The 26,683-nt window shown below is 47.1% G+C and overlaps 1 protein-coding gene across 1 annotated transcript in view; it reads right to left on the bottom strand.

The window, feature by feature from the left end:
- Positions 1–26,683, bottom strand: part of efna5b (ephrin-A5b) — a 100,595-nt gene that overhangs the window by 10,386 nt on the left and 63,526 nt on the right. Inside the window, exon 2 of the mRNA XM_036526943.1 lies at positions 5,090–5,382. Coding sequence (XP_036382836.1) covers positions 5,090–5,382 — 293 coding nt within the window. The remainder of the gene's footprint in view (positions 1–5,089; positions 5,383–26,683) is intronic.

Below are 26,683 nucleotides of genomic sequence, written 5' to 3'. Positions count from 1 at the left end.
GCCGTTTGGAGCTGAGTCTGCTGCTAAGTCTTCCGACTGATTTGAGACGCGAGCGGCTCTTTGTGATGTCAAGGTTAATTAATGCTCCGCTTTCAAAGCCTTCTATCTATTCTGTTTCTTAAGTTTTGAATAAAACAGCAGAAAACAAACACGAGTGGATGAGGAACTTAGGGGGGCGGGGTTTAGCTGAGCTGACTGGTTCTTTTTCCGCCGAGCCGTGTCGTGTTACTTACCTCACTGGTTAATGAGTGATGGCAGTCTGGGGAGCTGGCCGGACGAGTGTTTTCCGTTTATTTTTAAATTGGGCCCGGAACCTGAGGACTCTCACGCCTGACATTCACAGCAGCAAAGCTGCGTCCCGCGGGAGCCATTCCAATGCCACATTTCAGTGACCGTTACACACACGCTGTCTGGAGGCCAGGAGGCCAAGTCTGAAGCCATGGTAATGGTAATACACACACAAGCACACACACACACACACACACACACACACACACACACACACACACACACACACACACACACACGCGCACGCACACACACACACACGTAAGCACACATGCACACAGCCACACACATACACGCATGTACATGCACATGCACATACATGCAAATAATCATAAACACACACACATTCACAACCACATATGGTCATACAGCATCTGTGCACAGCATCTGTATGTGTACCTTGGATTAAACTCATATTGGTATATAGATGATGTTTTTCCCTCTGATAGCTTCCTATGCGCGGGCCTCTCCCTCCATTTGACACAAAGTCACTAAGACTGCTTTTTTTTCTCCCTCCACAGAAAAGCCCTTTTGATATTGCATTTCCAGCCCTTTCCAGATTAAAATCAGACTGCAGACTCTCTATATTAGAAAAATGTGCAGCCTGAAGCACTTCATGATCCACAGTTCACTTAAGCCGTCACTGCACTGTGGCCTTTGACCCCAAGGGTGCGGGGGGGGGCCTTCCTCATCACGTCTTTAAGCGCGTCGGCCAGCCCTGCGCATGCACCTCGCTGTCATTCACAGGCACCACTTCGCCCAATCGCTTGCAGATGTGTGCGACATTAAATGGCTTCCTCTGTCTTCCTGGGGGCAGTAAATTGTGCACAGAGGAAAGTGCACAGAGAGAGAGAGAGAAACTGCTGGGCCCAGATAAGACATCGCTCAGCGTGGACCGTCTTGCCCGCTTGATGGACAATTTACCTTTTCAGGCAGAAAGCCCCCGTGGACAAAAAAGAGAAAGAGACAGAAAGAAAGAAAAAAAATGAAGAATTATGACTTCCATTTGATTTTATCCGGCGCTCGCTTGCCTTGATTAACCTGTTTCTGCTGCTCAGATAGATGACAGGGGGCCCCTGTCTGTGCCTTGTAATTTTATCAAAAAGACAACAAATCAAACCCTCTTGCATTCAACACGGGGGAAAAAAGAGAAACGTATTATACACCAGCTCTCCTGCAGAAAGTAATCTGACATCTTAATCTTTATCTAAAGGCCAGATACAAAATCAATCAAAAGTCTAATGGCTTCTCTCCCGTTCCTTCCCGCCTCTCTGGGCCGGGGTTATAGAAAACAAAAAGTTATGAGAGCAGAAGGAACGACTAATATCCCCTTCACTTTGTAAATTATCACGCTTGCTTTGACTTCCCCTCCCCGCACACTTATCAGATTGCATTTGTGCGCTGTTAAGATCATTTGGTGTTTATAACGAGATTCGCGAGAAAGGTTCCCAGCTGATCAGAGCCCGAGTCAGTTTTTTTTTTTTTCTAATACCCCAGAAATTCACCAGAGGCGCAAAAATGCCCGAACCAGATCCGGATCTGTTTCACCTGTCACCTGAAGTAACTCCAAACAATACCCAACATGCCACATTCCAAAGGGCTTTTTAGCCAAAACCGACGGTTTCGTTTTCCACCCCGCTGAAGCCTCGCAGCACTCATTCCTGAATGCCATCAACTGTTTGTTTTTGAATGCGAATGAGTGCCATGCTGAAGTTATAAAACAGTGCCCCCCCTCTCTGCTGAGGGGAATCACAAACAGTTGAATCATCGAAACTGAGTCACTGTAAACAGAGTGCCACAGCAAAATGTGTTTCCATGCTGCTGATCGCTGTGCTCCAGAGTGTCTGAAAGCCGCGTTATTCCAGCGTTTTCCCAGAGGTGGGTCCTGTTCTGGAATGCCCGACGGCACCCTCCCTCGCTGTGGTTCGAGAATGAACGACACTCTTTCACAAAATTAATGAGGGTACAGGCAGCTTACATCAGACGCACAGTGCGCTCCATCACTGCATGGTGGTGGATTCAGAGATAATCCTCTTAATTAGTTACTTACCCAATCATTACAGTTTCTTTTTTAATTATTTTAAATTTGTGTAAATGATACAGAATTTTTTTTGTGCCCTATGTCCTGTAGAGTCAATTTGGATGAACAATTCAGCCAAATCCAAGGCATGGCCTTCAATTCATGGGCTTCAATATAGCCATTGTCCCGGTTTTGCTCATAATGTGTCTCCCTGCTCAGATGCACCACTGAGGCGAAGGTGTGATCCTCTCCACCCTGTTGCCACAGGACCTCTGGTTTGCATCACCATTGCAGTACACTGCTGAGCTCAGATCATTCTTATTTCTCTCCATTCGCTTGCTTGGTCTCCTTCCTGCCTTTACTGCTTGCTGAGAGAGAGACATGGCCTTCCTTGCATGCGATCCTTAAGTGAGCGCTTCAATCGAACCAGAGAGGCGGAGCAGGGGACGGGCCAATCAGTCAATTAACATGGAGAGCACACTGCATCGACACCCAATCTGGGCCGAGCCGGCCGTCAGGGGACGTTACGGTTGATGGCTTTAATATCCACCACAGAGCAAACAGGTTAACACAAGGGAATCATTTAGAGAACAGCCCAGCAGCAGGGCATGGAGCAATGTGGCAGGTCTATGGGGAAATACACATACCACACACACGAATACACACACATCTATTCATCTGCTTCTGCACTGGGTGACCGCCTCGTCAATGCTACGATAACACTGTTTATCTTCAGTGAATACTGAAGCCATAACCTTCCTTGGCCCTTGGAAAAGTCGATTTCATTTTATTATTTTATTTTATTTTATTAATTAATTTATTTAATTGTTTATTAATTTTATTATTTTTATTTTATTATTTTATTATTACATGATTTTATTTACGATAAGAAGGCAGCTCTAGATTGTTTTTTGGATCATGTGTGAGTCAAAAGATCGAGGGAGGAAAGGTTGGTTTTCAAATAACCGCAAATTGCTGCGTCACCGACCCGCCCCAGGCTGTTTGGTCTCCTGGCTTCATGTGGGTTTGTCAAGTTTTTTTCATCCTCTTCAGCGCTCATCCTCCACTCTCTCTGGCTCAACCACTGCACTCCAAGCATTCAATCCCACCGCACAAACAGCCCATGATAACCCACAGGTCACCTTCCCTGGCTGACCACCCCCCCTCCCCTCCTACCCGCAGCCATGACCACACCCCCCCCCCACCCGCCGCGGCTGAAATTTCCCCCTGGGGTGTGGAGGAGACGTTCCTGCAAACCGGGGTTATCTGAAGTGAGCTTCCAACGGAGTGGAGTCTGACATGCAGACGCAGATGCCGTCAAAGAAAAAAAACGCCGTTTACACCTCTCTGAGAGGAATTCTTGGAGAGCATCCGACCCCCCCACATGCATACACACACACACACACACACACACACACACACAAGGCTGTGACAGGCAGAAAAGAAACAGGTGAAAGACAGAGAGAAAAGGTAAAAGTGGAAATCCCCTGTCACCTGTCAGGTTAAGTGCTTTCATCATTAAAGGTGTTTAATCTGCAGCAGGCAGTCAAGTGGCTGACTGACACAGTGAGCATTTTCTCCTTTTTTCTTACGGGTGCCGTTTGTCATGGAAGTCATTCTTCATGAATAAACAAAAGGATAGACTCCAGGAGTCCCAGCGTCTGATGAGCCGTTACATTTAAGTTTCCGTACCCCGATTTCAGCAGAGCAAAATATGAGCTCTGCCAATCGGAATCAGCTGTGAATAATCGCTACCCGGCTTTTCAGGCCAGCAGCTTTAACCAGGATCACAGAGGGCTGAGGCACTCCATGTTATCACTGTGCTTGGATAAGACTTTATTTTCCTTCTCGATTCACTCCTTCAGAGATGCATGTGTTTGCTGTTCGAGGCCAGCAGACAGGCTGACGTGTCAGAGCAGTCTGGTTCAGATGCTAAAATGAAATATCATCCTGATTTTTTTGTTGTTATTCATGCACTTACCAGACACCTTTGTCTTGGGAAATACACACTTTACATATTTTATACATTATCATATTTTACACAGCTGAATATTTACTGCAGCATCTACCTTGCTGAAAAGTGCAACAGCAGTGAGATCAAATTTAGATCCTACATCCTACTGTTGATTGGTTGCCAGTGTTTCATAACTTCTCTTCCATGTGCTGTGAAACAAAATGACAGAAATTTCAAGGATCCCTTTTTTCCGTACGTGTTTCAGTAAATTCACAGATCAAGCAAAAAAAATTCAGTAAAACAGACAGTGGCTAATCTCAGTGTAAACTGAGAGAAATGCATTTTGAAATGCATTTTGTTTGTTCTTCACTGTGGGCAGGATCCTGGAGCCTGACACAGGTTGTATAAATAAGGGCTTAAGTAGCTGTTTGCAAAAGCCCCTTCCCTTCTCAGACTGAAAGCCCTGAATCTGGACATTTACAACAAAGGCTCTTTAGAAAGAGCCATTCAGCTGAGATGATTTCCTGAGCTTACTGTTATTGTTCGACTTTGTCGGCCAAGACTTCTGCATAACAGGATCACTTTTCTGGCAAGGAAGTCCTCCATATCCTCAACGCCGAATCAAATGGTCATCCTCGACTTGCACCCTTATACTTGAAACTTTCTAAAGCTGCTTTGTGTTTTCTACCGCTAAAACAACACCAGCGATTTATAATTAAACAATAACTAACACCTCTGATCTGCAGTGCTTCAATAACCTGAGGTGAGGAGAGGGGGAGAGAAAATAACAGAGAAAGAGAGAGAGAGAGAGAGGTAACCATACTCACAGATGTAATAATATTCTCTTCCCGGCCGGAACTCGAACCCCAGTGAGAACGGGGTGAAGAGCTGGAACTTCTCGGAGAACTTGAGCGGTCCGTTGGGTGAGTGCGGCCGGTTGCACTCCCACCGTTTGAAGCCTTTGGAGGTGTGGTCGCAGGTGCTGTACCCGTCGTAGTTCACCATGTAGAGCACGTAACGCTCCGTCCGCTCCTGCGGGACCGAGTCCTCGTAGTGTGGGCAGAAGACGTCCAGGTAGTCGTTGATGCACACGTCGATGTGGTAGTCTCCCTGGTGAAACCTGCCAGTGACAAGAAAGAGCCAGAGATGAAGCCTTTCCTCTGCAAATAACCACCATGTGTCCATCATCTTCTTTTTTTGTTTTTTTTACAAAAAAAAAACTACACTGTAATTTTCAAACAAATAAGGCTTGATACAGAGCCATCACATATCAGTTCTATCTCCTTGTCTCTGATGGAGGCACAGTTGTTTAAATCTGCTGTCTCTGTATTGTATAACACATTAATCAGTTCACATTCTTTGTGTATCAAACAGGGATTTAAGGTCATAAACACTTAATATTTGGCTTTGCTAAATAACGGGGTAGGTTTATAAATCCATCAAAACAATGCTATATTTATGCCAAAACTACTCCAGATGTTGATGAACCGCACTCCGAAGGATTTTAGTCAGAGAAAATATGCATTCTTCCTCCTGCCAAAAAAAAGGTTTTCACAAAATATACTGACTTCAAGACTTTTTTTGGAATGTTTTTTGAACATCAGAGCATTCCTATGAGCAAAAGATATGTACAACGCAAGTGTTTCACAGCAATATATTTTAAAAAAGTGATGCACTTTTTCCAGAAGCCTCAAAGACAGACATTTACAAAGCATCTGAAGTCTGATGGAAACCAGACTGTGTCAGGTTAGCACTCATGTGTTTACTGTCTATATCTAATTGCCATATTTAAATAAACCCAGAGAGGAAATGCTCTGTACGCTTTCAAAACCTCAGCTACATTTTGACCACTAAGTGGTATAATTTAGTGCTTATGCCAAGATCTCTGTTTGTTATTATATATGTTACATGTAAAGGTTTTCCCTCTTATTTCTTGGCCATCAGACTGGGCTCAACTCAATCTGACCTTTGACCCAAGCGCAAGACTACTGTACAACAGGGCAGCTTCTGTTTCTGTGCAAAACGTTTCTTCACTCCAACCCCCCCACTCCAACCCACAGTCACACCGCCTGGAGCTCCACCCTGCTCCCAAATTCCCATTTCTCACCAAGCAGACGAGGGGTCAGGGTTTTAATTAGATTACAGACCCTCGTCTCGTTAGAGCAGCGACCTGAAAAGTAGCTCAACAAAACTTTTAATTGAAAGCTTCCCCATTGCACATACACCTCTTAATTGAAAAAATGAAGCAGAGTCAAAAATAAATAATATAACAGCAGGGCTGAGCAAGGCATGAAAACATTTCTCCATTTCACCTCAGCTGGGAATGTCTTTAGCCCCCCTCGGAATGCCTCTCCCTCCCTCTCCCCCCTCCCTTTCACTCTCTCTCTGTCTCCCTCCATCTCTTGTCTCTCCCTCTCTCTCTCTCCCTCTCTACCTTTCTCCCTGCCTTTCTCTTTCTGCCTCCGACTCCCTCTCTCTCTCTCCCTCTCCCTCTCCTTCGCAGGGCTCTAAGAAGTAGTTCGACTCGCTGGCCAATGTAAACAGGGACAGGGGACAGCCGTCAGATGATGATAAAAATGGTGGGTGTGTTATTAATTACCAGCGCTCTGTTGGACCTGACGGTGCTGAGCGGGGGCCAGTCCAGAGAGCTGGCAACAGACAGACTGCAACACAGCTGCATGCAGTGGCACAGCCTAATTAAAGAGGCGGGGGGGGGGGGGGGGGGGGGGGGGGCTTACAAACTACACCGGAGTCTTAGTGGCTCTGTAAGAGAGCACTTTCATAAGAACTAACCCAGAGTCTCAGTGGATCTGGAACACACTGCTTTGATAACAACTAAACCAGAGTCTCAGTGGCTTCTACACTACTTCTAAGCACTACATCAGAGTCCCATTATCAGTACTGTCACAGTAGAGTGCTTTGAGGACACAGGATATGCAAGAGATATCAAACGCTACAGCTGAAGTACAACACTTAATTGGTCCAATTACTTAATCAGAGGTTTACATTTACAACTCTGCCTATCCAAAAATGCACAGCAGTAAAATGGTTATTGTGTATAGGACACAAATAAAACCTTCAATGGTGTTGTTTCATTAAAAATAAAAATGTCAAAATAAATCGCAAACCGAGCAAATTATTGGCCTAATTAAGCTGTTAGGAGCCGAGGCTGGAGCAAAATTTGGCACACCGCGCACACTGGCCCTTCAGGAGGCGCACGTGACACCTCTGTGATAGGGGAACAAAAGCCAAAAAAAGCTGCTCTACCTTGAAATAATGTTTGCATGCATTAAGACATCTACTCATGTCTGACAGAACACCAGGCCAGCGTGAGCTTCCTCATTTAGCTCACAGATTCAGGTAAAATTATAGATTCCGCACGAATGTAAAGGTCACTGACTGAATAATAGCAGAGACTCCTATAACACAGTTTATCTGAGGGCTCGCTCTGTGCTGCTTACTACAGCGTGGGAGTCAAGGCTGGTGAACAGGATGGTGCTCAGGTGAGCTAGCCTGCACACGCACCGGGGGGGCACACCCGTCACCTCCTTTTTCAGCCTGACAGCGAAGCAGGTAATAATGTGACACGTTGTCATGCCAACTAAAACCCCAGACAAACGATTCCATTCTGCAGACTGTTCTCCCTATTCAGCGAGAGCCTGTAGCCACGTCAGGGAGTGAAGACGCCACGTCACGGTCTCTTTAACCTCAAGATGTTCCTCCCCATGCAGACGTCAGCAGATGCCTTCCACAAGGTAACAGGTAGTTTGCAGGAATTTTTAAAATCTTTGCATTTTTAAATAACTATTTCTGCTGCTCTAATAATATATGCACAAATTCTAAACATGAACATTAATACAATGTTACAATAATGCAATGTGTGTGTGACTATCCTTGCTAGAGTAAGTTGTATGTCTCACTCAGAGACATATGAATACATATGCAACATATGAATGTCAGAAATATATGAAAAAACTTCAGTCTTTCCTCGGAACAGAAAGACATGAGCAAAGAGGTTCTGGAGGCCATTAAACTCTGCCCCTACACCCCCCAAGGGAACACTCTAAAAGCAAGAACCTCTGTGAGGAGCTCCAGGCCACTGGCAGGAGGAGGAGGGAGGAGGGCGTGGTGGCGGGGGTAATTAAAAACTGGAAACGGACGGCATGCTAATTGTCAAATTATGCTAATCACAAGTCTTTGTTGCGCTACGGCTGCTCCAGAGGAGCCTTGGGGTGAAATGACGGTGACAGCGAGCTGCTGCTCTGTAATCAGAGGTGTGGCGCGCCCGCTTTAGACATTTATAATGTGCTGATTGCAGCCCCTGAAGCAGCTCTGAACGAGCCAAGCACCACCGCCACCCCCCTTCCCAAGACGGCACGCCGGATCATCGCCGCTTGGCGCGGGAAGTTTGCCTGCAATGCTTATCCCTGATTGGACCATTTCCATTACAATTACACAGACCAATGAGATCGCTGAAGGCCCATCAGCCCCAAAATGACCATTCTGCGGCAGCCCAGTGAGAGAGGGAGAGTGAGAGGGAGACAGAGAAAGAGAGCAAGAGAATAATAAGCTATCCTGCTCAGAGGGGAAAAAAAAAGGAAAATAGATATGATTGCCTCCATTGCACCTGCCCGCCCTGGCAGGTCTGCCTCCTGCCTCTGCTTAAATATGATTGAGATACATAATCATAACTGGGTTAAAGGAAACAAGCCCAGAACACGTGTATGGAGTGGGAGAGAGGCAAAGCGATCATTACGCCGGAATGGAAGTGCTGGCAGACAATAGCCCAGCCTGTCCACTTTTAAACGATTGCTAAATCTATACCTGAAGTCAAATTCCCTGTCTCCACAGTGAATTTCCAAAGGGCTGCCAGTGCACAGGAATAAACAGTACAGGCAGTGTACTACAGACAGACAATACGCAGGACCAGACAGGCATAACTCCACAGACGTTCCACTTATTTTTGGTACATTTAATTATTCACAAAAGCATTCATTTATTTGTGTTGTAGTGGAAACACATCCACCCACAGACACATGTATATGCATGTATATATCTATATATGTATGTGTATATCACACATCCATACATAGACATTATACATATAGCATAAGTACTCCAACCACGGTTTCCCCTTCCAGAGTCTGCCGGACCTGTCAGGAGGCGTGCTTTGCTCTCTGTCACAGCACCAGTCTTAAGTACACCTTGACTGTAACATACTTTACTGCGGCTCGCAGTCCCAGAAGAGCTGCTTTTGCTGCAGGCGCTACGCCGAGCTGACAGGTGCATTTGTTTTTTACGCCCGTTTCTTTCCACTGAGTGAAGCTCGGCCCGGCATTGCCTGCCCAGCTACACACCATGCTACGCTTCCTTTATTTATTTTTTTTATATAATCTGTGCTGAAATACGTCAAGATTACAGATAGATGTATGACAAAGGGGAAAAGAAACATGGCCAAGTCCCCTGGTGCTGCTACTGTAAGCATTACACTTGGGGATTTGGCTTTTCCACAAAAAGAACATGGCCCTACAAAGTCCTGCTCGATCCAGCCTACAAACTCCTACACAACATCATCCAGACGTTTTCTGTGAGTCACAGTCTGCTCTGCTGTGGCACACTGGGAGCCAGGCTTGTGATCAGCAGTTTGCAAGTTCAAACCCCCAACGTGACACAGCGGCTGCGGCCTCAAGTGAGGAGCTTAACCTATATGACTTTGGTAAAATGTCCAGCTGCATAAACGAATGACACATAATGTATATGCTGCTTGGGTTACTACAGAGGGATGTGTGCTGAGAAGATAAATAATGTAATAAAGCAAGAAAACATCACTGGGATTAAGTCAAACCGCTAAGGAAGAGCTGAACTCCCTCAGGGGTTTCAGGCGTCACTGTGAGGGCAGCTGAAATTTGGCTGAGCCTGACAAGGAAGCTGCACTCAGAATGGCTGTCCCCAGCTCACTTGTTCACATGCTGAGCAACTCCTGCAGTGATGAAAGCTAAACACTAGAGGGCACCAGTGAGCAAAAACAGCCAGAGAAGTAGTCACAGCTTTTAAGTAGAGCCCGTTGAGTATTTGTTTTTTTTTCTTTATTTTATTCTTTATTTTCGCAAATAGCCGAGGATTACTCAGCTGTTTCTTGCTGTGTGTCTTCAGCACAGCCCTGCCAGGTTTTCTGTGGGTGTTATTAGAAAATCAATAGTGAAATAGGACTTTAATACCTTAAACCATAAAGCTCTCGGAGGCAGAGGGGGGTTACATCAGATTATAAAGTAGGCTCCAACGTCGCTCCAGGCAGTTTTTTTTTTCCTCGTACCTTTATGGAAGTGACACCTGGGATTTCCGCCTATGCTTTCTCACAGACCTTTCGGAAGAGAAGCTGGGGTCTCACTGCCAAACGCCTGAGCGATACGACTCACTGAAACGTGATCGGGGAAGTATGCGGCCGTGACCGCAACGGCAGAGACATGTGGGAATCACAGCAACTTTGAGAAAACGGATTTTGTTAAGAAGAAAAAAGAACTGCGGCTTTCCTCGCAGATATGTCAAGCAAATTTACTTAACAAAAGAAGAATAAAATAATACAGTAGGATTTAGCCAATTAACTCAGGATTTTATTACTGGCCTCCTACGGGACAGCTTTTTTCAAAAGGATTCATTTTAATTTCTGTGCCTTTTTCCTGCGCGGTTTGGCGGTGTGAGAATGCAGAGACGGTCCCAAAGTCTCTGGCTCGTTTCAGGCCAGGGTGCTGGGTCAGATTTAATTAGAGTCTGTTTCGCACGGAGCTGGACGGCAGGAAAACAGAGATCTGCTCTCCTGAACTGTCTCCCCCCCTCCCCAGCAGGAGCTGTGGAGTGGCAGAACTGTGCCGAGATTCTGAGCATGATAAAGTGATACTGTGAGCCGCGCCGGGCGGTATGGCAACTGACTGAGGTGAGAGCTTGGTCATTTTACCCTTACGCTCGCACCTCTGCTCACCCCCACCCCAACCTCAACCGTTCCACTTCTCAGGGAGCACATGTTGCTTGGGAAACAGACACTGCACTTTAGTTGGGTGAGCAGGAAAGGGTAAGTCCCATTCTCCTGTACATGTATGCACCCGCTGTATGGATGCAAGGACAAAGCTTCTCAAAGAGCTCAATCAGATGCATCCCGGGACTGCAACTGTTGATGAACTTTACACTGCCAAGGCCTAAAATCTCAGCCACTCTTTCTTTTTTAAATTCCTTCCTAAAAACAACCATATAGTTTTGTCCAGTCAGAATTCTGAGAGGATGTCAGAATGATTTCAATGAGAGGAAATCTGTGGCTAATGTGTGCACACTCTGATCGCACTAAATCCATCCAGTGCAGGAAAGACATTCCCCACACCGCTGCCATAATGGAGCAACGGGATACCAACATTCCATTAGTTTCTCCCCTGACTGTCACGTTTCCCCGGCCTCCTCGCACCCCCCGCACCCCCCATCAGCACTGGTCCCATGACCCCGGGAAGTCCCAGACAAGTCACCCCAAATTAAACGTGTTAAAGCTGTGAAAGAATATATCAGCAGCATGTCTTTTTTATCATCAAACAAGTACTATACAAGCCGTCCCACCTGCTGCTATCCCAGAGTGGAGAGAATATGGGAAACACATGCGTGCAGTAAAATTTAATACCGTCCCAGTACAGGTAATATCTCTAATCCTACAGCCCCCACCTCTTTACACAGTAAACCTGTACAGCATTTAGACAGTCAGGAACGCTGTTATCAGCAGGCTCCTATACCCTCGCGTTCCTGTGACGTTTCTGCAGCGATGTCCTGAGAACCGTGCGGGTTAGCGGGTTAGCTGGTTGCCTAGCGCTCGACTCGGCCTGTCGACATGTGCTCCACACATGGCCCCATCGCCCACGGTAAAAGGAGAGGGCTAATTCTGGAAGGGGGAGGAATGCTGCCTTGAGACTCAAATTAGAGGCAGTCTCTCTCTCTCTCTCTCTCTCTCTCTCTCTCTCACACACACACACACACACACACACACACACACAATTGCTCTCAGAATCTCACGATCTTTTTTTCTCATACTTTCACACTTTCTCTCTTTTAGTGTTTCACTGTAACTCTTTCACTCCCTCTCTCTGTCACACACATTATCTCTCTATCTCTCTCTCTCTCTCCCCCTCTTCCCCGGAGGAAGAAAGGAGCTCTTTATCCAGCGCACTGACCTCACCATCACAGCGTCTTGTTTTGCAGATTCATGACGGCTGGTTCCCAGAGGAGGCTGGGATGCACCCCCATGTCCCAACACCTAACCTGAAATCTGACTAATGATGTGCCTGTGTGTGTGTGTGTTTGTGTGCGTGTTTGAGTGTATGAGTCTGTGTGTATGCCTGTCTGTGTGTAATTGGGGCTCAGAGGGGTTAATTGGGAACATTCATCATGTCACCGTGAGGGACGACTGATGAATCAAAGGATTGAATGTTAGGTGGGTCAGTACCATCAACGGCATCACCAGTCCCCTCTCCTCCTCTTCTCTGTTCTTTCTGTTTTCTCTCCTTCTCTCAGTACTTTCTGTCCATCGTCACTTGCTCTTCTTCTCTCCCCCATTCTTACAACCACATATTCAGACCATGCAATTACAGAACAGGACTACTATGCTAAACACACACACACACACACACACACACACACACACACACACATACTCCTGCACACATACACACTTGGGGCTGGAACAAGGATAAATAACGCCCCTGGAGTTTTTCCTAATGTGCAGTTTAACTTGGGTCAGACAAAGTTCAGATCCCTGTGGCTGTACACATTGCAATACATCAAAATCAATTAGTAATCATTCAGTCGGTGTAACTGTGGAGGAGAAGGAAGCACTCTCTTTCATCAAGCCATCCCTGATCCCAGTTTGGGTTTATTTCTCTTGGAAGACAAACACATCTTTTTAATGTAAACTACCCTGAGTTTCCATTAGAGTGTTTATACCATCCCTGAATCCCACTGGACAGACATAAAAAACCCTGATAAAAAGGAATTAATTCCATACGACAATGGGTGTGGAATTAAAACACTCAGCTACCATTCCTTGTGACAGCAGATCTTGTTTTAATGCGTTTTTAAATCCAGACATACAGCCTACTCATAATGATAGATACGGTGCCAGAGCAGCGGAATTTGTGTGAAAATGTTTTGTTTGGAGATGAATCCAGTGTGGCTCCACATGTCCTTCAGCTCCAGCAAACTAAGGCTCTTGGTGTTGGTTTCATTTGTTATAATTTTGATTAAGCAGTACTCTTCCACATATATTCACTGGGGAACAAACTTTCATACATGAGATCAATTTAAACCTCCAAATCTTCACAGAACAGTGTTGGACAAGACTCCTGGCCCACAAAGGATCTTGGGTAATTGAACAGAACCCTCTCGCAGCGGCCCGCCTGCTTCCTCCCCTGCAACGCAGAAAGAGATGCCATTTCATCGGGTCCTCCTTCACCCTGCGCACCTGTTCGGGGAATTTCACCGCAGAGCGGCGATAATCAAGCCCGTGGCACACCTGCGATCTCGGAGTGGCGGGACCCGCGCGGGCCGAGCAGCTGCAGAGCCCTGCCGCTCTGCGTGATGAATCTGCCTCCATCGCTCCCACTTTTATGTAGATAATTAAGTCTCTCAGGTTCCCCTGAGCAGCCGTAATTGAAGGCCTCGGCCTTCAGAAACATTCCAAACAATATGGCCAACAGATGGGGGTCATTCTCATTCTGCTTCTCTGTGTTTTTTTTTTTTTTTGGAACTTTGCTCCAGGCAGTGCCGGTGTCGACGTGCCCCCCGACACTGCCTGTCTCATTATTCTAAGCGTCCGCACCTCGCACCGGTCGGGGGGACGACCAATTCCCGACCCCTGCGTAATTCATTCTGCCGTTTCGAAGGGGACGGGAGCCGCTTGCCCAGAAACGTTAGGCGATCCTCGCGGGCGGCACAGCTCTGGGTCTGTCAGCGTTTGGCAGGTACAAGAGCGAGAAGATAGAAGGGGAAAAAAAATGAAAGGGAAGATAGACACTAGCATCTGTTTTTGTCCCCTGTCTCGTATTTTCACTTGGAATGAGGACCACCGCTGATGTCCAGAAATGAGCGTTTATTCGCATGTGAAGTTCCTCTGTAAATAGAAGTGGCCTCTCGTTATAACCTGACCTTCTGTAACTCTGAACTGCTATCACTGAGCCTCAAGCTCCTGTTTGTTTATGGTGAGCCATTACAAGTGCCTGTGCAGCATAACCTCTGTACAGCACACTCCTAATTAAGGATTCCAACAACAGTGTTATGAGTGAGCCAGCATAGTCAAAGGAACTCACTGTACAGAATTCAGTACCGGAGTCAGTGCATTCAGGGTTCACAAGCTGAACACATCTTGTCATTTTAAAACTAAACTTTTAAAAAAATCCCCTGAAAATGGATTGCTACTTACTTGCTATTTATGTAAAGAAAAAACAGTAATGGAAAGGTGCCTATGCTGTGCGTGTCAGTTTGTGTGTGTTTGTACGTGTGAGCGTGTGCGTGTGGATGTGTGTCAGTGTGTGTGCGTGTATGTGTATGGCTGTGTGTTTGTATGCATGTGTGTGTATATGTGTGTGTGTGCACATGTACACGCGTGTGTGTGGATGTGTGTGCGGTTGGCCCGCTGACAGGTACACAAATTGGCAGAGGAAGCTATTTGAATTGAGTGTCTTTTAAGAGACAAAAAATCCACTATAACAAATAACACAGGCTGGATATGCGCTAGGCTGCTTCATACCTGGAGGTAACATACATTTCACTTCTGTCATCCATCTCTGAAATTTTTAAAAACCTGAGGAGGGCAGAGCGCTCTCGCCTCCTAATGAGCTTGGAGAGCAGGCGGGCGGGCAGCACCGGGAGCGGCAGGCTGACGGGAGGCCGTCCCATGCACAGAATGCTTAAGCGCCCGCCGCCACAGCCCGTCCTACATACCCGCTAATGACATCATCCGCCAAGGTGCTAGGAGAGGGGCGGGCGGGCGAGAGAGCAACTATCTGCTCCCACCCCGGGCCGTCTGTGTGTGTGTGTGTGTGTGTGTATGTGTAAGTGTGTGTGTGCCTGAACACATGCCTGAACACAGCTGATAGCATATCACAGAGATAGAGAGGAGGAGCAAGCGAGCAAGCGAGAGAGAGAGATAGATAGAGAGAGAGAGAGAGAGAGAGAGAGAGACAGACATCTGAGAGGGAAGAGAGAGAGAGAGAGATAGAGCGAGTGAGAGAGAGGGAAAGAGTGAGCCATAGAGGGGGAGAGAGAAATTGTGAAAAAGAGAGAGATAGATAGAAAGGAATAAAACAGACAGAAGACAATGTCTCCAGCATTTTTTCCAGGTGAAATGAAAAATGACAGATTCAAGTTCTATTTCTGGTCCAGGCTCATCTGAACTCGCTTATGCCACTCGTAATAACAGCAGATTTGAGAGGCGCTACAGATGAGTGACCCAATATCTCCACATCGCATTATTCAGTGAATTTGCAGCCGGCCTCTCGCCCGGCCCGTGGCTCTCCCTCGCAACCTGCTCACATGCAGAGTGCCAGCATAAAATACGAAAAGCTGCGAAAACAGCCTCACCTCGCCGCTGCCTGACCTTCAGAGCAGCGTGCCTCGCCGCTGCGGCACCGCGTCACAATGTCACTGCTTTAACTTCTCACAGGTCATACACCGTGGGCTGTGGAACGGGGGTTATGCAAACATGGCCAGATGAAGCAGCGACTGACTGGAGTACCCAGCACGAACTGATAAAAAGCTGTACTGTGGGGAAGCTCGTTACATTTCTGCACAGTGACATGGTGGAAGGAAAAAAATGAAATGATGACGATGTTACCCTGCTGCCTCTCATGAGCCACACCCGTGATTTAAAGCAGGGGGAACCTCAGGCCTTCCTGATCCACACAACCCTGAGGGCCAGGTGTGACATCAACCATGATGTCATAATCATAGGTGATTATGACATCATAGGTAACGTCACCTATGATGCCATAATCAGGTATGATGGAGACAGAGAAACCACTCTGGAGTTTGGTTCTTCTGAATGTGGTTGAGACGTTACACTCTAATGAAGTAGCCGTAACACCTATGTTGCCCGTGTGTTCAGCTCCAGGGAAAAGCACGTTTTGGTGACGTCTCATCTGTTCTAAAGCTTCTAAAGCTAGGCCACAATCTTGGATATTTCAAGAACCTCAACAGGAAAGTGGGCCACCCTCACACGCACACACACGCCAAAATACAAGCCAACACATACATGCACAGATGCTGTACCAATGAACCAATCTCCATTGTTTTCTCTCACGAAACCTAACACTAAAACGTTATCACTCCCCCCCTTACTTGGAGTGCGTCTCCATGCCAGTGTTCTCCTCCATCCAGCGCATGGCAGAGAAACATGCCAGCCTGTACGGATCTTTCCGGATTTGCACAGATCTCTGAGAAGCGCTGCTGAGAGCCGCAGGAGGAATTCGCCAGGGCCCTCGTCCATCTCATTGTCTCTGCTAATTGTGATCGTGCTGATTGAAGGGGAAGCAGCGAGCGTGTTTGGGACAGATTCCCACTTGTGGAGATGCCAAATGCTTCTTCCACTGTTTATTAAACCTGCCATGGCTCTGCAGCAGACATAGCGACTACACCGGCAGCTATGAACTCACCCAGAACACAAAAAACACCAGAAAAAAAATGGCCTCTGCCCCTACCGTCTTACCATCTCCTGCAGGAGTGCTGAGACAACCAATGCAAAAAACTACAGGAACCGGACTAGATCCACTCCCCATATTACAGGACTGCTGTGATTTCCTGCTTTATGTCATATTTAATATGAGCATTGCAAAAGGGTGCCCCCTCATCACCACAAATATGTACCCCTCTGCCAGTATAAAGCCAGCGTCCCACATTAGTTACGTCAGCCTGCCATATCTGAGGCATATCAAACTAACCTGAGTTGAGAAATCCATCATCAAGAGCTTAGCAAACGGATGAGTTTTTCCTGTAGCATACCTTACCCAGAGATTGTCTTTAACAATGCTTTTTCTCAAGCTAGGAAGCACAGCCTTGGTCAAATAACATCAATAATGCTAGAAAATAAACAAATGTTCACCTGCTAAGCTTGCATTTGCTTACTCCAATTGCATTTGATCCTACAAGGCCTTATTCAGGAAATGTCTCCAGAATCTGTAATCTTTCACATCGTTCAGACCAAATAAAAACATAACTAAATTTCTGCTACACATGCAGTGCAACTGATAGTATTTTTTGCATATAGCAGAATATGATATGCATAAAATACGCTGTTTTTCCAAACTTCTGTGCTGTTGTGCAGAGCATATATTCATGCACAATTTGAAAAAAAGGACAGATGGTAAATTAAAGATGCTGGTAACATGTTTGTGAATTTTACCACTTTGTGCCTCAGTCTGTTAATGAAGCCATTTGTTTCTTAACTGGAGAGCAAGATGACCTTAACAGAAAAGCAAGCGGAGGTGGTGTAATTTCTCCCTTAGTTATTGGCCGGATTTGTGTTCATTATGTTCACCCCGGGCCCGAAGGTAACTTGCAAATTGGCTGTTGGGAGAGCGCCGGTGAGCGAGGGCCTCTTTCATTACGCGGTATTTTCCTCCAGACGAAGCATCAGTCAGCCCAGGGACCTGTGGCGCTGCCCAGCCAGACACAATTCAAAGTTAATGATTCATTGAGATGGATTCACGGACACCGAGACAATGTCAGACTCCAGAAACTTTTCTGAATAATAATAAAAAAAGGGATTACCCTTTGCCAGAGTTTGGCTGCGAGCGAAAATGACACTGCCGTTGATTGGGAAGGACAGACAGATGAGGGGTGGGGAGGGGGGGGGCGCACCCTCACATGAGGAAGGGCATTTGTGACCTAGGGCAGGTATCAGAGTTAATTCTTCATCCTGAGGGAGGGGCCCTCGTAAAGACCCTATTCCACAGTGACAGAAACAGACGAGTGCCACGACCTTGAGGTTCCTCTGCTCCAGGGCGGCCGTGAGGGTCACAGGGAGGCATGTCTGTGTGTGTGTGTGTGTGTGTGTGTGTGTGTGTGTGTGTGTCTGTTAGGGGGTGCGTGAACAGGAAAAAAAAGAAGGAAAAAAGGACCACCAATGTCAAAACTAACATAAAGCCCAACTGCTAGGAACTGTGAGGGGTGGCTCAGCCCCCTCCCCAAACTGGGAAGTTTCCCAACCCCTTTACTGCAAGCGCCATGCCTTAACTTTGTGGTGCCGTAACTCTGCCTGAGAGAACAGCGCTTTGTTCTGAACAACACCGAATTAATTAAACTCACCGACGACTTAGAAAGAAAAAGAACAGTCATGAGGTTTCCCCTACTTTCTAATGCTTAATCCTGCTGAAATAAATACCTTTGGTTTCTGACTGGGGCGAATAACGAAGCTTTTTTTTTTTTTAATGGAGCCACATACCTTATATCTCCCATCTGAAACTCAGCATTCTGCAGGACTCGACTTTCAAATCAGAGAGACAACATTCAAACACAAAGCAATTATCCACTGGCCCTGCCTTTGATCACTACGGGCTCCGGCGCTCGGGCAGAAAGCATCAGTAAATGGTAATTTCTGCGCGCTAGCACCGCTGCGCTTTGCTCCCTCTCTCTCTCTCTCTCCGCGCACATCAAAGGCAGTGACGGCTGTTTGCATTGTTTCATCGGGGGTCCCGCGGCGTGGCGTCCAGGTGATTAATGGCATGCGCCAGCGATGCTGCCTGCGCCGCAGTTTGCCTAAAATCCGCAGGGGTTCCACAGAGGACGGGGAGCGGGGGTGCTTTTGTTTTGCTGTAGTTTGCTCACAGACACCCCCCCACCACCACCACCCACAAACAATGCCCACCGCTCACCCATCCACTCCCAGAGACAACCCATTGTTATTATTATTTATGGGGAGTGACACAGAAAATTTATAATTCACCAGTTTGCATAGAAAGCACATGACATAATAACCTCTGATATATTCCTGCCCCAACTGATTTCTCCTGATAATGAACTAGCTCTTCTGCGAACTGACCCAGTTCATTGGTGGGGGGTGGGGGGTGGGGGGTGGCGGGGGCTGTAGATCCAACTCAGATTTCGGAATGCCTAACTGGGACGCTCTTGAGGTCAGGAGGTCACAAGAAGGAACGAACACTTTCGCCCTTCGGCGACAAACGAGCTGAAGAACTGAGCCCCCACTGGCAGCAGAGTCTAAACATAGAGTCAGGTAGGAAAACTTAGCGTCCCTCTGCTAAGGAAACACAAGCAGCTGCCCTTTTGGTTTAAACCCAGAGTAAGCTGGAGCATGCCGGGGCCTTCCACAGAAAGGGGAGGGAGGTGGGACACCGGCTGCTCTTTCACTCAGTCTCCGCCCTGAGGAGGTGGGTCCTATGTGTCATTAGGGCAGCGTGCTCTCTGATTGGCTGCACATGTTTTTAAGGAACAGAGGACTCCCCTTCCCTGCTGAATCGTTTTCTGTATGTTAGTGCTGGTGGTGAATCACTGGCAGAGTCTGACTTGTGCTGTGACTCCTGTCACCATGGAGGCCACACCCACAGATTTCAGCAACGATTCGATACAAGCTGGGTAGCAGAGCTCAGGTAGCAGGAGAACTCGCGATTCAGAATTCCATCAGCGTCTGTTTTTACGGCGGTTTATACTCCAGTGGATCAATGCCCTCGCACTGGATAATGGTTATGGTGATGCTTTACGTGACAATTTTTCATAAAATCTGTCTGTTTTATTGTTTTATTTTACACAAACCCAATACTTATGACCGTTAGCTTACAGCGTCTCAGAACTAGACTCACACACCACATCTGCCTCATATTTTCTATCTCCGTGACCATCTCGGTACCTCGGTGCGAGAGCATGCCATATTAATCACCATGCCCGGGGTTTACTTTTGCTTTTGAAAGAAACCCATTTTGCTGGTATACGTTTGACTGATTCGAAAGGCATCCACTGGACAATGAGAGTGATTCAATTCATAATTATGGTGTGCTTGATCGACGAGCAGGGGAAGAAGATTAATAGAGATAAGTTTGACTAAAACAGGAAAAAGGGAGTGCTTAACATCTAAATAACTACATTGCCTGGAAAATAGAATGGTGCGTTTTACATTGGATTCTGTTCTCACAGCCCATTGCCTTTCAAACAAATAAATAAATAACTACAAAAAATGATATTGTTTGGAAAGCAGCTCTTATCGGGCCCGAAATGTTTTTTTTTTTTTTTTTGATTTAGCGCGTTGTCTGAGACTGTGTGCAATATCCCCGTGTTCTTCTTTGAAGTCATGGATGGTGAGGCATAAATCGAACCTGTATCCTGGCTAGCCTTGGCATTCCCAAGCCACGGCACTGAAAATAAATTTCAACAACCGCCTGGCCCCTGTCCACAGCCAAGCCAATGATTATAAATCAGCAGCTCAGCGCCCAGCGGAGAGTCCAAAATGAACCTCGACCCCCTCCAACCTCCCCATCCCCCTCCCCACAACTCCCCGACCCTCAAGCCCGCTCCCCCCGCCCGCTGGTGATCTTGGCCCAATAGGACGGAGCCGCCAGGTTCTGGGATCAAAGCCGCGTCCTTCAAAGCCAGAAACACACATGGCTTCCACACCAGCAGGCCATTCTCGCAAAGTTAAAATAATGAGATTGCACACGTCTGTAGATAACGCATTGTCACCCAGCTGACTCTGCCCCTGAGCACAGCTGCCCGGGGACTGACGCAACTCCCCACCTTCACCGAACCACACTGAAATCCCTCCATCCTGTTGGTATGGGGGCAGGAAAAGATGGACACAGAGCCGTGCCATTGTGGCTGAGAGGGGACCCTGAGTGCTTCATACATATTCAACCCAACCTCGTTCCCATTTCGGCCGCAATATCACGGATCCCCTGGTGAGCCTGGTGCTGGAAAGATTGCTCACAATCAAAGGGGATGATGCAACATCTCCTCCTCCATCAGTGCTCATGAGATTCTGATAGGCCGCACAATGTGAAAAATGCAGCAATCATAAGCAGCTCTCCGGTTTAGAACATAACATCACAGCACTCCTGAGCACACTCTATGATCAGCAACTGAATGTCTACATCTTTTAGCTTATAAAAACAAAAACAAAGCTCTTTGAAATATGGCAAATATATCTTTCAGTATTTATTCTCTGAAATAATGTGCAATTTTTGATTTTGTTTCGGAATTCACACACGCAGAAACGGCAAGGCATTCCCATCAGCAGGCCTGATGGCGGGGCGATCCGTCACATAAACCAGCAGAAGGCGACAGCGCGAACTTGCAGCGTTTCTGACACACGTCCGTCACCCCATCAAGCCACATGTTCGTTAAGGCAATTTGCTCCATCTCGTGGAACCTGACAATGGCCTGACACAACGGTAAAAGGTTCAGGGTCTTTATTTTTTTTTTTTCAAACTGACCCGACCAGCTGTGAAAGGACAAAGCCCTGCTCTCCAAAGGGCCTCTTATCGGGGGCACTAAAAGCTCTTTGGAGGCACCTTGGGGAAGAATTCCCCATGACTTATCTCGCTGGGGCACTGAGAAGCCTTAATGAACTGTGGAACATTTCGGGGAGGGCGGGAGGGGGTTCGCCGGGTACATAGTAATAGCAGTGTTTTACTGATCCAAGGGCACTTAAATGACACTGTGTCTCTACCAAAGAGAGAACAGCCAGGGACAGCCAGTCCCTCACTCCTGCTACGCTACATGTGCCCAACCTCTTATTTCAGAGTGAATGTCCAGACTATCACAATGTCCCTGGAGCTGGTCTGAATGTAGCAATATCTTTTCAGAGAAATCTGTTCCACTTAAATGGCATGCCAATATAATTTTTGTTTTTATCATTTGTTGTTTATGAAGACGGCAACTCTCTACAAATGATAACCTTCCCCAAAACCAAACAATGTTTCCTTATCCCTTTTCACAACCTTGCCAACAGGCATTTGGTACTGGAATCCATGTGGTGCAATTCACTCTGGCATAATCTGATACTGGAATTAACCTAATCACCCTGCCATAATCTGATATTGGAATTAATCTAATCCCCCTCCCATAATCTGGTACTAGATTCAATCTAATCACCTTCCCATAATCTATGGCTGGAAACAATGTAATCACAATGCAGTAATCTGGTACTAGAATATCTAATCACTCTGCCATAACCTTCTACTGGAAACTATCTAATCCCACTGCCATAATCTGGTATTGGACTCATAATAATTAATCAAACTAATCCATATGCCATAAAATGGTACTATAGTCAGTTTAATACAGGCAGTGATACTTCCAGCTCAGATCAGAACAGGCACTGAGGAGAGGGTAGGAAGTTCATTTCCATGAATTACACTACTGCGCCTGTGAATCTTCATGCCCAAACCCCACCCCTTTTTGCCCCCAGCCACCCCTTCCACTCAGCACATCGATAGTAAAAATAAGGCGAGTGTGAACTAGGTGCAGCTCTGCCACGTCCTCCCCCACAACCGCAGAGCTGCCAGGTTAATGAGTCACGTATTTCCCCAGAAAGGGAAATACTCTTCAGAAGGACAGCTACTGTTTTCCACTGTTTCTGAAACAGCATTAATGCAGAGGAGATGTCAGTCATGCAAGTGGGAGGTGTCCCCAGTCCCATTAGCTGCTCAGTGTGGGGCACATAGGGGCACATAGTCAGCACTGTGTACTGCAGGAATGGGAGGTTATTCATACTTATAAACACTTTTAAATAGGTCAGAAAGACTAAGAGAGAGCGAGACTCCATATGAGACCCCATATACTCTTCACACTCACTAGCCAAGTAAACACCAGGTAATAATGTCCCCCTAACCAGCTTCACCGCCACCAGGTAAGCCTGGTGCCCCTGAATAAATGAGTCATGCCATGAGTATGAGACAGGTGAGGTTGAGATGTTAGAAGACTGAGGATTTTCTGTACTACTGTCTGAGGCCCATGCTTCATTAGATAAAGAGGAACACTCTGCTGCTAAATTCAGTAAAATTTACAGACACAAAAAAGCAAGTTATTGCGCTGGATGGATGCACAGCCCCGCGGGCCGAAGCTGTGCTGTGCGCTACGGTCCGCTCAAGCTTCGGGGAGAGTGTTACTCTGTCGGGGAATAACTCAGCTCTGTGCAACTGCTGCTCCTTTTCAGCATTACGGTTATAATAGCTACTGCTACAGCTGCTCCTGTTGTTACTTTCAATCAAAAAAAAAAAAACAAAACAAAAAAAAAAACACTTTTTGTTCATTGCCTTGGCAACAGGCTCATGCCTTGCCTATAAAACACCTTGAAATTGAAACGGGGGGGGGGGGGGGGGGGGGGCAGAAAGAATGACTGACGTAGGGGTTAGGGAGAGGAAAAGGAGGATGACAGAGAGGGAGGAAGAAGGGAGAGGGGGAGGGTAGAGAAAGGGCAGTGAGACTGAGTGATAGTGAGACTGAGTGATAGAGAGACTGAGGGAAAAGAGACGCAGAGACAGGAGCAGGCATACAGAGAGAGGAGGTGTGTGTTAGAGGAAGAAGGCATGGAGAGCGAAGGGGGGCACAGAGAGAGAGAGAGAGAGAGACAGAGACAGAGAGAGAAAAAGGGAGGGAGAGAGACAGAGGGGAGAGAAGAGGGGAAGCAGGGTGAGATTAACAGCAGATGAAAGGTGGACCTCCACAGTCTTGGAGCACTGCTGGCTTCTGAGTTGCATCTCTCTGCTTATTGCCGCACCGCTCCTCACCATTGGGAAGGGGCACCAGAAAGCACATTAGCGCTCCCGCACCGGAGGAAGGGGGCTGCAGCGTTTTGCCGTGTTCCAGAGCCCCGGTGCTCCGTTCCTCCTCCGTGCTGAGCTCCCCCGCACAGCAGCAGCAGTCTCCTTTCTGCCTTTTCATTTCCAGAGGAACGACAGTGCCTTTCAGTGGTGTGATTTTGGCAGGTTCGGCACATTTCAGATAAACACAAGTGCTCTGATGAACGCTCAAGGTCTGCTCACCAGCACTGAAAATCCTTCATCGCACTGAAATGAAAGCACTGCGCTCAGACATCACCTGCTAGATTTCTCTCTCTTTTTCGTGATGTTTAGGCCATTTGTTTTCATTTTCACTTGTAGGGGTTTACTAGGGAAACCACAGATACCTAAATATCATCAAAACAAAAGCTACCTGCACCCACTAGCTCCTTAGAACGGGAGAGGAGGGGACAGCAGACCACCGCCTCTACACCACACAGCTCCACCCCTCAGAAAGGTCACTTCGAACACCAAACTACAAATACACAGATGAAACGCTCCAGTTTTACACAAGGGGAAAAAAAAACGTCCGCTTACACCCATAACTAACCCGGCGCTTAACCCTGACCACTGTGAGAATGCCGCTAGTTAGGCCGCGGCTGCTGAATACACAAACTGAGTCCCAGCAGGAACCAGTCACAGCCCCAGGTGAGTGTTCACAAAATTAGATTAGATTATGGCGCTTGACAAATCTGTGCATCGAAACACGCGCGCTGTTGCTTCTCGCTGGGCAGGAGCGTGGCATTCTCCAACAACAGAGGGTCTTATCAGACCGGCGGCGGGCTGGCAAATACATACAGATTAGGAAACCGTCACACGTTCTCCTGCCCTGGACTGAGAGATTCAGCAAGGAGGGACGCGGAAACGTCACACGGCTTGTTATGCGGCATCGTAAAAATGCATGAGCTTGAACTGATCAAATTCGTATTTGTATTTGAATTAAAATTCCAGGATGTAAACGTGACTTTGCTCAAGGGGATTAAGACGTCACGGTTTTTATAAAAATTCCATTACTGAACATACGAGTCAAACACCTCCCAAAAGGCTTTAAGGTGTTTTTTCTCCGCTTTAAAACTAAATCCACGCAGGACTTTTCTTGTTGGAGCACAGCAGCTGCAGTGCAGAGGGGCTTTGTATCTTTTTGCCGATCCGCCTTGCATCATGTGAGCCAAAACCGATGACAAATACCAGTGTTTGAAGAATAACAGCTGAACAATCGTTCCGACAACTGCCAGGAGAGACAATGTTTACTCTGCTCAATGAACTGGCCAATTCTAATTTCTGCTCCAGCTTTTTTTTTTTTTAACACAGTGTTTTTTTTTTTTATTTGGGGGCTAAATTCATTCATGCACCGTCTCGTATGGTGTTTGCACTTGGCCTGATCTGTCTGTGTCGCACGGGAGGCGGGTGTGGACGTCAGCGGATTAGACTGTTAAACTCCTCTGATCCCCTCGTATCCTGCTCCCACACATGGCCGCATTGACGAGGAAATGCCAAAATGCGTGTTCGTATTCTCGAATAATTTCGTCTTTAATTAAATGAAACAAAAACTGAGCAGTTCAACTGTGTCCTGTTTGTGCCGGTTGTTTCCGCGCTGCTGTTTTTTATGGGTGAGAGTGAACGCGGGAGAGTGAGCGAGCGAGGGAGTGAGAGAGGGAGGGTGAGCTGAATGCTGAAGTGACCGTATGTCAGAGGTGTCGGCGCAGGGCCCGTCTGCCGGTTAACTTACATACATCTCTGAGCAGAGAGGCGACCCAGCAGCACACCCACGGCTTCGCTCGCACCTATGGACTCCCAATAACGCTGTTGCCGTGTCCCACCCCCGACCCCACCTCACAGTCACCCGACAAGAGGGATCAGGTCACATCATATAAAGAAGCCGTGTCACTAGGTGCTGTCTCTAGACGAACACCAGAACTGGAGCGAGAAACTGGAGTCACGCTCTACAGCAAGAAAATAAAGAGCAAATTACAATCCACTGCTCCCAGAAAGATCAGCGAGGAAGAGAAGAGAAGCCTGCTGGTTCTGACAGCCACAGACCGGCTCTCCATAGAAAAACACTGAGAGGACCAGTGGTGGTGTGCCATCCATCCGTTTTAATCTCAAACCAATTTAGAGAAAAGCAGGAGAAAAGTGTCATTTTTCCATCCATCGCTTAATGCGACGCGCGGCCGGGTCTCAGCCGCAGCCCGTCTCTGAACCTGCAGACAATTCCACGCTTGGCTGTCCATGTGTTGCTGACTGCATTACCATTTCGCCGTCAGACGGTCAGTGGCATGCGCTGGAAAGCATGCGCGCCCATTCTAGGTACGCGGGAACTGGGGCCGGCGTTTTCCTGAGGTGCATCACTCAATCAGATTACTGCAAGACCCACGTAATGCATGATCGGATGGAGCAGGAGAGGTTAAATGTTAAGGCTAATGGCACTAAGGTTGACACTAATGACAAAACGGATGACCACTCTGATGCAATAGAGAGACGATTCTCCGATTCGGAGACATATGGACGGGCGTTCTCTCCTCGTATAATGACCAGAGAGTGCACATACTGTACACCACGCATCAAAAGGATGCAGTTAGCGTGGAAATGATGTCACCTAAGAGGTATTCTCTACCC

The sequence above is a fragment of the Megalops cyprinoides genome, chromosome 4, assembly GCF_013368585.1.
Source record: "Megalops cyprinoides isolate fMegCyp1 chromosome 4, fMegCyp1.pri, whole genome shotgun sequence".
NCBI lineage: Eukaryota > Metazoa > Chordata > Actinopteri > Elopiformes > Megalopidae > Megalops > Megalops cyprinoides.
The sequence above is the reverse complement of the archived record's forward strand: the minus strand, read 5'-3'. Positions and strand labels throughout refer to the sequence as shown.